The sequence below is a fragment of the Chenopodium quinoa genome, unplaced genomic scaffold, assembly GCF_001683475.1.
Source record: "Chenopodium quinoa cultivar QQ74 unplaced genomic scaffold, ASM168347v1, whole genome shotgun sequence".
Taxonomy (NCBI): domain Eukaryota; kingdom Viridiplantae; phylum Streptophyta; class Magnoliopsida; order Caryophyllales; family Amaranthaceae; genus Chenopodium; species Chenopodium quinoa.
In genome coordinates, this window is record NW_018744452.1 from 404,825 (window position 1) to 416,888 (window position 12,064).

Below are 12,064 nucleotides of genomic sequence, written 5' to 3' on the forward strand. Positions count from 1 at the left end.
GTATTTTACTGAAGGGAGTAAGGTTCATAAAAATGCCAAAACAATGTTCTCACCTGGGTTATTCTAGGTACAGTATTCCAGAAATTCAAATGTATTCTGAAGTATACAGTTTTAGATCCAATCCACCAAGTTTCTACCTATTCCTCCGTTATCTCCAAGTCTCAACCCAAAGATAATTGTTTAGGCATTTCTAGCACGTTGGATGAGCAATCAGGGACCCTGATGAGAGATAGTATGATGGATATACACAAGTAAATGAGCTAATAAATTCCCCAGATAGTAATGTAAGCCCTCTTCTACCTATCTAAGCTATTTTCTTAACTGCTTGCCAAAGCAGCCTACATTGGTATTGTTATCAACATTAATTCATATCTTTAGTGAGATTACTAACGTCGACTCTCATTTTTCTATCTTAACAGTTAGGTTGAAGAATAATTTGATGAATATCTGTTTTATTATGGATAGCTATGTAAAATTTTGACACTCTGATTGAATTTTTGTATTGACGGAACTTCATAAACCGCACTTGCCCAAATGTATAATTCTTGTATTAGATGGTTTTTGGAGTTCATCTTTTCGAAACCTTGTTGAATTATATGAAAAGTGTGATGTAATGTATATGTTTTGCAAAATTTACAATATTATGAAGCCAACATGTCACGATTATCACCCTTATCTTCATTTGTTTTTAGTTAGTAGAAGTAATCTTCTTCACTATTAAAGTATGTAGGCCATAGATAGCTGCTTAGAGTTGTTTCCTGTAAGGTGTTAAGTTATTGCAATCTGGTTGATTTCTTTGTCTCTGTTGCATTATGGTAATTTAATTTTCGATAACATCTTTTGGAGCGAAAAATAGTCGAAAACACTGCTTCCAGTTATGACCTGGTGTATACTATTGTTGGTTATGAATGTCATTTTTAGCATATCTTTGTATGGCTGCTCTGGTTCTGATACTGCTTTCATTTTAAGTGTTAATTGAATACTCTATATATCATCTCTGTTGCTGCTATGCTGACTTCCCTGTGGTGTGGTTTATGACAGCCCCAACGATATTTCTTATGTCTTCTCTGGGTATGCACCACTTAGTATACGTCTGATCCAGCAAGCCATTAGATCTGGATGGTAAGAAAATTATCCCTGAAATATTAGTTTTGACTTATTTCGACTATATCTTTTCTGCGGTTCTTCTTTTATGTTTGGCCTTAAATTTTTTACTTCCAGTTATCTGGGCAGCAACTACACTTCAAAGTGTTATTAAAAAAAAAAACCTCAAAGTGGTTCTATGTGTTCTTTACCAATTAACCATGCATGATTGCTGCTAGAGTTTGATTTTTTGCTTGAATATCACTTTGTTAGGTGATATCTGTGTGTGTGTTGAATATTATGTAACCACTCATTCTTGCAGTATTGCCTCTTGACTTTGGCATACCAGAGCTGAATAATATGGCATGGAAAATATAAGTACCCATATCAAAAGGTTCTCCACATAGACTTTAAAAGTCATAAATCGGTTTTTTAAGAGACTGCACTGGCACTAATCATATTTAATAGACTTTTAAATTAATGCATCACTGTTGGTCTAGTGGTATGAACTAGTGAATGTCATTTTGTATGTCATTTTGTATGAGCTGCAGACCTGCCGTCAAAACACTTTGACTATTAATGGAGGTTGAGTATTTAATCACCTTACTCCATGCGCCTCTTGTCTCTGTTCCTACAGTTCAACTGTCTTTTACTAGTGGTAGATCTGTTTTTAGGAATTAAAGAGTCCACAAGCAGATGTGCATGGAGTATCAGTCCTTAAAATTTTGGCTAACACCTATGTCCAACATTATTATCTCACTAATAAATAGCTAACACCTTACACCTATATACTTTGTATTGTGAATCGTACAGAAAGTAATTTCCAACTTATAATCATTCATACTCCTTGCTTTGTTCTTGCATATTACCCCTAAACTCGGTCCATATCCATGATATATTCATAATATTTTCCTCTTATGTTTAAAACTCTTTAGTTCCCACCATATGCTGAGGATGAAATGCATAGTTTTGCTGGTATATTTCTTAGGATTTTTTATTTTTATTTTTTTTCAGTATCATGATTCTGATTTCATAATTGATTATTTAGGCGTTCCATTGAAGAAATATTAAAGCTACTACCTGGACCACACTTTGAAACAAAAAGAGTGAGCTTTTCTTATCCTCATTTAGTCATATTTTATAGACTTAGTGCAAACTCTTTTTTTTTTTTTCCTTACTGCTATGATCCTAATTTATGAAATGTTATCTTTAGGGGGCATTATCTAGGGGTTCATCAGTGGAGTCACTGTCAGGAGGATCAGCTAATGTTGACAAGTATGCACACATTACGTGTTACAAAAACTTATGAATTATTCCCTTTTTCTGTTTATTCAATATCAAATATGGTTAAAATAACAATGTGCTAATCATGATTTGACCATGCTTTATTGACATTAAAGATTTACAGTTATGTTTTTAGATTATATTCTATTCAGAAACTTTGAAGTTTTAAGTGTAAAAATAAGTATCCAAAATAGTGTTTTTCTTCTTTTGTCAAAAAAAAAAAAAAAAAAAAAAAAAAAAAAAAAAAAAAAGTGTTTTTCTTCATATCGTTGCTTCTGTATCTACTATTTTCCCAGTCCAAAAAAGCTGCTTTGTATACTGACATCTCCTGCCTTTGTGGGGGTTTTTCCTATGTTACAGAGCGGCATCTGGAAGACGCTCTGTAGTACTGGTGGTTTTTGTTGGTGGGGTGACATTTGCTGAGATATCTGCACTCCGTTTTCTCAGTTCTCAGGTTTGTTCAATCTTGTGATTAGCGGACTAAATTTGAATTGCCATTCTTAAGTTAGCATTAAGAGTAGGCATGAGAACCTTAATTTGATGTTAGTGTCCCAGGTGAAAGAAGGCCAGGGTATGTATAGGCTTCAGTAGCAATCGCTGGTACTTTTGCTCCCATGGAGCTAAAGTTGACACCGTCTGTCCTTTATTGATTTTCCTTGGTGAAACCTCTGATTGCAATTTTTAATTTTCAGGAACTGATGGCATATGATATAATTGCTGCCACGACAAAGGTAATCAATGGCCAGACTTTACTGGATCCATTTGTGGAAAGACTTTCTTGAGTTATCCTCTATTTGATGAGGCTGACAGCTCACGTTGATTGAGATCAGTTTCTTGTGATGATTTTCTGGTTGCAATACTTTATTTTTCAAGCTTCTTAAATTTTGTTGAGTGTACTCTAAAACTTTACTGTAAATGGGATATTGTTTTGTTGGTTTTCAATCCATTACCAATGTGAATCAACTAGAAGTCGGATCCTTGTCTGTCAAAAAAAAGAAAAAAAAAAAAAAAAAAAAAGAAGTCAGGATCCTTCTATCTGACTAATTGAGTATAGGCTCTTGTTGACACTTCTAATCTGACAAAAATAACACGTTTACGCCTCAAACTCATCTGCTTAATTGGATTCATCTGATGTTGTGCCCCATCAAAGGATTCACTTTGCCAGAAGCAACGGAAACATTTGTCTTTTTTGAACATGATAATGAAAAGACTTCTCTGATGTTGAGAGTTGTTATTAAGAGCGTAATTGTGTTAAGAGTGTTGGACTAAGGACTTGCTCCATTTTTTTATTTTTATTTTTATTTTTTTTTTCTTTTTTTTGGTAATATTGCTCTTTTCACCTTATTCAACTGAAATTATTTTTATTAAACTGAAATTAATTTTACAAACTAAATTTTTTATGCTAATTAAAAATTATTTTATTGATTTTCTATTATATGTTTCTTCAAAGTTTTTGATTTTTAGTGAGTAAACTTTTTTTGATGAACTAAAATTATTTTTTACTAAAATAAATTTATTTTAATAGAATTGAACTTATTCATATTGAACTAAAAATGTTGTCTTAATCCCAAAAGTATTTATGGTTGGCTATCATGATTCATGAACCATAAAAAATGTTTCCAATTAAAACAATAGAATGGTATGACATCCATTATATACGATTGAAAAAGCTCCAACCAATTGAATCCAACATTTTTTATGGTCCAATTAAACCACAAACGAAAGTGATGAACGAGAAAAAGGAACCCAAAAATCCAAATTGAACAAGAAAGAGGGGTTCATAGATGCGAAGAGGAGTGAGAAAGAGGAGGATTTTAATTGATGAACACCATGAGAAGAATAAGAACAGTGTGAGAAGAAAGAGAAAGGAACGGGAAGGGAAGAGTGACGGTTACCCTGCTTAATTTTTTAGTTTATTTTTTATTTCCTTTTTTTATGTCAAATATTTAATTTTTTTTTAATGAAAAATACACTTTAATAATCTCAATCATGTAGGAATTCTTTTTAATAATCTCAACAAAACTTTAGTATCTAATAATTCCAACTATGATGTCAATTTGTCTTCAATGGTCTCACTAACAACCTACAATATATATATAATAAATATATATATATATATATTATAGGGGAAGGCTCTCGTGAGAATTTTTCTTATATGAGAATTTTTCTTATGTGAGAATACTCTTTATGTTCTAAATTTTTACTCGTATGTTCTAAATTTTAAATATGATGTTCTAAACTTTTCCTTAGGTGTTCTAAATTAAATCAAATGTTCTAATTTAGTATTCACATGTTCTAAACCATAAATTAGTTAAGTTTGATGTCATAAATTTTAAATAACTTGTTCCAAAATTTTAATTTATATGTTCTAAATTTTAAAACGTGTGTTCTAAGATTTTTAATTATATGTTTCAGATTTTAAAGCGTATGTTCTATTTTTTTTTCACGTATGTTCTAAATTCTTTACTCACACTTTCTATATTCTATATCAGTTTGTTCTAAATTTTTATTCACATGTTCATAATCTTAAATCAAATGTTCTAAATTTACTCATATGTTTAAAATTTCATAAAGCAAATTTTATAAATTTTTATTCACTTGTTCTAATTCTTAAATCAGATGTTCTAAACATATTACTCACACAAATGTTCTAAATTATTACTCATATGTTCAGAATTTTAGTTTGAGTCACATGTTATAAATTTTAACTCGCATCTTCTAAATTTTTACTCACATGTTCTAAATTTTTACTCATATGTTCTAAATTTTAAATCAGTTCTCATATAAGTATGAGTTCTCACATATGAACTTATTCTCACCGGATCCCTCCCCTATATATATATATATATACCCCTAACCTAGCCGGAAACCTGTTGGCCACCCCCCCCCCCCAACACTTAACCACTTAAACTGGTGCATTATCCACCGGCTGGCAACCCCTCTACACCCCCCTTTGATAATCCACTCTGACCTCAAAACCACGTCCAAGCCAATCTAGAAGACATAGAAAACACAAGTGGATCATGGTTTTGTGGTTTTTATGATATTCTCTAGACAAGAGTTCAAATCTTACTATAGTTGCCTTTTCTTTTTACTTTTTTACCAATAAGTTGAGGGTCCAATTTTTTAAAAAAAAACTTAAAACTTGAGCGGGATATCCAAAATTGTGGCTTTTCTAGCCCCGCCCCTAGATTAAGAGTACATATGTTTCCAATTCGAAATTTTGGATACCAGAGAATTTGGTTCATATCAAACCCAATATCCGAAATTAAATAGCTCTAATCACCAAAAATATAGTAGACTGTGTGAATATCATAAAATGCAAAACTTAGCATTTAAACATAAACAGAGTAAGTATACTTTTTGATTTGGTCACCTTTAGTGTTGGGAAAATACCAATATGAGTCAATAGTTTCCCCATATTAGGAAAAGAATCATAAGTCCAAAAGGCAGAAGTACTGTACTGTCTGAACATATATAAAAAAAAAATTATAAAAAAACTCAAATATATTTATTAAAACAATGGTAGTTCTAACTAGCCATTACAATTTTGCATGATGTCTTTCATGCATACAATTAAGGACAAAAAGTGATTGTATAATCACTTGATCCACTAGGACATGTAAAAGTGCTAGTCTTATCATCATAAGCATAACTATAAGCTTGAGGGCAAAGTGACTTAAAAATATTGGAATATTTTGTTGGTGGACAAGTTTGTGGCTTACCATATGCCCCAGTGCAACAAAATTCTGGCTTATTAAAGGCCAAGCATGCACTCTTACATGCTATAACTGCACCACTATGAGCATCTTTAAGTTGCAACTCTGGTGGGCATGATCTATTTATGTTCGCGGGGCAACCCGTGGATTTACAACTTTGTCTATTCGTTGGCACCACCGATACTGGCAAATTGTATCCATCGACTAGGCTAACGTCATAGAAATCTAAATTACCACTCCCATTTAGGGTGAATTCTACTAGGGTGGCGGGTGGGATTGCCCCTGCTCCGTTGCACAGTACTTGACCTATGAGAAACAAATTCACAAAAATTTCTTAAGAAAGCTTTTTATTGATATGATAATGATTATTACTACTAATTACATAGCACTAACTTTTCGTCATATCTATAGGATATTAGGATTGGATATTTTTGTTATGCAAATTTTACCATATTTTGACATGTTTCGAACATAATTAAGAATTTCGTATATTAAACCTTTTAAATATATTGATCAATGGAATATTGAGGAGTTTCACAATAATGTTAAACCAAAATTTGTAATGCAACCTATGTTATTGTGTGATTAGTTGCAACTTGTAACATTACTCAAATGTTGAATTTAGCACCAAAAACAAAGCCATGGTTTTATTACTTCACCATGTGCATAATTAAAAATTACTATGAACAAAAAAAGTCTACAACTAACCCCTTGCAGACTTTGCAAACAAGTCTAGCCCATCATAGTACATTAAATCCACCAAAAATCGAGATGAAAAAACAAATGAAGAAAATAAGGAATACAAAATAATTCAAAATTTTAACCTTTATTTTAGCAGCCCTGTTCCAAAATAATTTATGGGTATGACTTAATTTTTCAATAATACACTTACGCCCATTGGTAGTTAGTAAAAAATGATGTATGTTGATGTTATAAAAAAAAAAAAAAAGTTTATTGTATTGATGTGTTTAATTCACCTAATTTTTACTTATTTGAACTTGTTAGAACTTAATAAAATTTATTTTAGTTATCATATGAAAATGGTTAACCAATTCTTATCAAAACCTATTTTTCATGAAATGAAATTGGTAAAAATAAGGTGAAAGTGTAAGCCTAATAATTTGCCAAGGAATAACCACTATGATAATGATTATTTAAGATAAAAATTGGATTTTTGAGGTGAATTAGTAGGACTGTGCTCCTTAGCCTATGACTTTTAATCTCATACAAATTTACAATATAAATTCATGCTCATTATCACCTCATTAATCTTTTGTTTGATAACTTTTTCGTAACTCTTCCTAGAGTAATACGAAATTTAATTTATTAGATACTTATGTGATGAGAATTTTATGCTCGGGTATAGAAAACAATAAATCATGAAAATATTAATAATTTTATTTTATAAATTAGTGGGATTTTTTTTACTATTACGGAGTACCACCTAAAAAAATTATTTTTATATGATTTTGTCGAGTTGTGGTGAAATCCAAAATAAAATTTGAAGTGGTAAAATCAAATTTGACATTTACCATCTTTAAAAAAATATTAAAAAAATGTTTTCTTCTAATTTTGCTAACACTTAATGTATTAATAATAGATGTAAGTTGTTAACTCGTTGTATAATTAAAAAATTCTTTAGTAAAAGTTGGTAAAATAAACTTAAACTTATTAAGGTAATAAAAATTATTTTTAAAAGGTGATAAAAAGTCTAAAAAAAAATTAGTCCCAATGTATAAATATAAAATATCACCTTATGATGCTAATTCTCATTTATTGACGAATAAATTGTGTTAAGGTTTTCCTCAATATACCACTTTTTGTTACAATTCAAATTTTAAGTTACGTTAATAGCAAGCATAAAAATTAAAATGTCGTCACAAAAATATATATAATACTAAATTCGGCCTATGACAGGTACCTGATGCGCAATCTGCAGTTTCACATACAAACTTTTGTGTGGTAGCATCTTGTGAGCAAAGAGTGCGAGCCCAAATGCGACCTGACCAAGAAGGGGCAGCGACAAAATTGTAGGTTGCACCAGGATTCAAAGTGAAGCCGGTAGTTGGCAATGCGGGCCCACTACCTGTTAAGGTCCCTGGCCATACGATGTTTGGACAATTGTTTTTGAATATGAATTGTGTTGAGTTTGTTCCTGCAAAATTCGACATACAATTTAAAACAACAAAAGGTATATATTCCATATGTAAATAAAATTGATGAGGCTTTAACCATCACTTTAAACCTATGGTCGTTGACTTAGTCTTCTAACAAAATATACAAACCATTCCTCAAAAAATAAAAATAAAAAATAAAAATAAAAATTCAACAAACCATGCTTGGGTCGGGTGATACCCTCTAGGTTAGTTGCACTGATTAATAATTCCGAGCAACTTAAGCGTGAGGAGGTGATGATGAAATCCCCCCCCCCCACCTCTCAACTCAAAAATATGATGGGATATTAATCCCACAACCTCATGGTCGTGAGTTCTAAGCACCAACCATTAGACCAAGCTAATTTAATTGAGTGCTACGCACCAACCATTAGACCAAGCTAATTTAACTGAACAATGTGAGACAATCAAATGTGATACTTACCCAAAACGAGGAACAGAAACAATATGAATATCAAAGCAAAACAATTGGTAATTTTCGTCATCTTTGAAGGTAGGTGATGTTTTCAACAAATTGAATCTAAGATAAGTTTGACATGCACATACGTGATATATGGTGTATATCTATGCAAAGTAGGTGATGTATATATATATATATATATATATATATATATATATATATATATATGTGCTATTAATAATAAGGCAAAGAAGCAATGCAACTTAGCTCCCAACACTACTGTATATATATATATATATAAGATAGGTAGGGAAGCCACGCAAAGTTTAGCTTCCAATAATTAAGGATTATAATTGAGTAGATTCTTAAATATGGAAATAAATGTTATATTTAGTATAATATCATCCTCTTAAAGTTGTGACAGATAAGCATTAATAATTGTCATTATGACCTTGACTTCCCTTATACAAGAAAAACTATCTTAGGATGAAGTATTATTCGGGTAATGTTATATGCAACCCCAAAACTGTATATATTAAATTAAGAGTTAATTTTGTATTTATGGGTAAAAAATCTGTTTTGATACTCTCATTTTAAAGTCAGATATGGCGATAGAACATTATAGGTGAAGAATCTGTGTTGATACTCTTACTTTTAAAGTGAGACATGACAACATAGTAGAAATTTCCAATGACATCCGGGGAAGAAGACAAGAAATGTTTAATGCTTGAAAAATATCCCCTACATTCAAACCAAGGAAAACTAGATATATATGACTAGTGGCGGATCTTCGAAAATTATCTATTGGGGGCGAAATTTTTAACATGTTAATTTATACATTACAATTATAATTCACTAATATTAGATAAATTAAATTTAATACTCCATATCAAGTAATCATCTGATAAACAAGAAATATATACATGATAAATCGATACAATTGCACAATCAATTTATGCATTAATTAGTTGGTTATTGATTTAGTATCTGACCTAATATATGAAATACATAGTACTCCGTACAAAATTTGATATAATTAAACAAGTGCTAAAATTGATTTAAAAATCTATGTTTTTACATAACATAATAATTTTAAGGAAAACTCGTAAATAACCATCTGTCAATACACCTAATTTTGATTTTATCACCTTTTTTTTAATATTAAAAAAAAACATCCCTAAAATTAAATTAAGTTAGATTCACCATCTCTTAACTAAAAATTACCGATTTTTTATGCTGAAATTTGGTCTATTAAAGTTTTGGGGGTTACTTTGGTCATTTGGATCTAGTTTGAGGTTAAAAACTTTAAACACCCAATAAAGTATTGAAAATGTCTTGCATTGGAGTTTCACGTAATCTAGGTAATTTTCAACAAGAAAAACGTGGCATTTCCAATAATTTTATTTCAATTATAACCTCAAATTGAACTCAAAGGACCAAAGGGGCCACATTAACCTTAATAGATCAAGTTTTGGCAAAAATCGATGTTTTATTTTAAAAAATGAAATTAATAATTATTAAAAAAAAAAAAAAAAAAAAAAAAAAAAAAAAGTGGTTAAATCAAATTTTGGTGCTTTGAGGTTTTTGATAATTTTAATACCATATAAGGAGTAAATTACAATTGGTGGTTAAATCAAATTTACAATTTTTCCTAATTTTAATACCATATACTATGTATGGAGTAGATTTTGATAAGGATATTTTGTGAAAAACTACCTTTTAAACTTTGAATTTTGCGAGAAACTACCCTAAAAACAAAATGTTGTAATTAACTACCTTATAAAGTATAAAATGTTGTAATTGACTACCTCCCACTGGAATAACACATTTGTTTTTTATTTTACGGTGTTGACCATGTCATGTGAGGGTCACATGACCCTTTAATGACTTAATTCCCCCCCTTTTCTGCCAAATTTTCCCACTTTATACCAACTCTTTTCCTTAACAATATGATTATTCATATTTTATATTGTTTATTTGCAACCCCTTTGATAATTATATGGGCTGAATTGGTGTAAAGCGGGAAAATTTGGGAAAAAGAGGGGAATTAAGTCATTAAAGGGTCACATGACCCTCACGTGACATGGTCAACATCGGGAAATAAAAGTCAAATGTGTCATTCAGGTAGAAGGTAGTCAATTACAACGTTTTATATTTTATAAGGTAGTTAATTACAACATTTTGTTTTTAGGGTAGTTTTTCGCAAAATCTGGAGTTTAAAAGGTAGTATTTCACAAAAAATCCTTTTGATAATAACATGAGTTGACAGTCATTGACCATTTTTTAAAAAATCATACAGTGTAAGCACTTGTATTAGGTTTTTTTTTTTTATTTAAGTAGTTGTTGTTTAGAAAGCCATAAGGGCACAAGGGCAGGGGTGAGAATCGATCTCAGGATCTCCTGGAACCGAGAGGAAAGTTGTAACCATTTGAACTATTCCTCACTCTCGAACACTTGCAATAGTGTTGCACAGTTGCATGCTCATAGAGATATACATAGTATAGACTTATAAGGCATATTCGGTAAAAGTAACTATGTGTGTGTAATTGTAAGCCGTTGTAGTAGTTGTTAGTTGTACAACTAGTTGTTAGCTATCAATTGGCGGTTAGTTGTAAATGTTTGAATTTTTAGTAAGACTGTTAGGTAAATTATTAGCTATTGAGCTTCTAAAGATTTTAAATTATTAGCTATTGAGCTTCTAAAGGCTTTTTAATAATTAAAAATTAAAAATTATTATTTCATTATTACATAATTGTGATTATATTATTAGGAAAATTTTCATAATAAAATTTAAGAAGTGGTTTATAAAAAGGTACACAATTTTCTTGATTACTATCAAATATCTAAAATAGGTTAAATAGAAAAAATACACACAATAAAGGCTTAATTCATAAAATTAGGAACCAATAATTTAAGTAGATATATAGGAAGATAAAAATTTACCCGAACAAAGCAATGATGTATGATAAACAAGATACGATCAATTCTAATACTCCGTAATAAGTTCTAATAAGGTTCAATAAGTTCAATAAATTCTAATAAGTTTAATATGGTCTTGAAAGGAATAGTGTCCTTCGAACAAGTGTATTATTCTGATAGCGGGTTCAGAATTATTAGAAAGCTAATATATTCAGTAAGGTTAAGTGATCGGAATGCCTGGGTGGAGGCCGCTTCCGATCAGTAATATTAATATAATTAATATTACAGCTTAATCTTGACTGAACCCTTCGGGTCACACCCAAGCAAATATATGCGAACCAACTCGACGAATTAATTCGGAAGAAATTAATTCGTCGTCCGAGTGTTAAATAATTAGACGTCGGTAATTCGAGCTTAGAGCGTCGAAACCGATCGTCGGAAGTCGAGTCTAAATAATAAAAGACGAGACACGCAAAAAAATAATA

The 12,064-nt window shown here is 30.7% G+C and overlaps 2 protein-coding genes across 2 annotated transcripts in view; one reads left to right on the forward strand and one right to left on the reverse strand.

The window, feature by feature from the left end:
* LOC110697012 (vacuolar protein-sorting-associated protein 33 homolog) overlaps positions 1–3,605 on the forward strand; it is a 35,733-nt gene extending 32,128 nt beyond the window's left edge. Inside the window, exons 19-23 of the mRNA XM_021874346.1 lie at positions 1,042–1,122; positions 2,132–2,189; positions 2,297–2,358; positions 2,728–2,821; positions 3,060–3,605. Coding sequence (XP_021730038.1) covers positions 1,042–1,122; positions 2,132–2,189; positions 2,297–2,358; positions 2,728–2,821; positions 3,060–3,149 — 385 coding nt within the window. The 3' untranslated portion in view covers positions 3,150–3,605. The remainder of the gene's footprint in view (positions 1–1,041; positions 1,123–2,131; positions 2,190–2,296; positions 2,359–2,727; positions 2,822–3,059) is intronic.
* Positions 3,606–5,856: 2,251 nt separating this feature from the next.
* LOC110697013 (thaumatin-like protein 1b) lies at positions 5,857–8,861 on the reverse strand. The gene is made up of 3 exons (XM_021874347.1): positions 8,685–8,861; positions 8,008–8,241; positions 5,857–6,392 (listed from the first exon to the last, which is right to left on the reverse strand). The coding sequence occupies exons 1-3, from the start codon at positions 8,743–8,745 to the stop codon at positions 5,944–5,946; spliced, it is 744 nt and encodes a 247-aa protein (XP_021730039.1). The 5' UTR covers positions 8,746–8,861; the 3' UTR covers positions 5,857–5,943.
* Between the last annotated feature and the right edge of the window lie 3,203 nt (positions 8,862–12,064).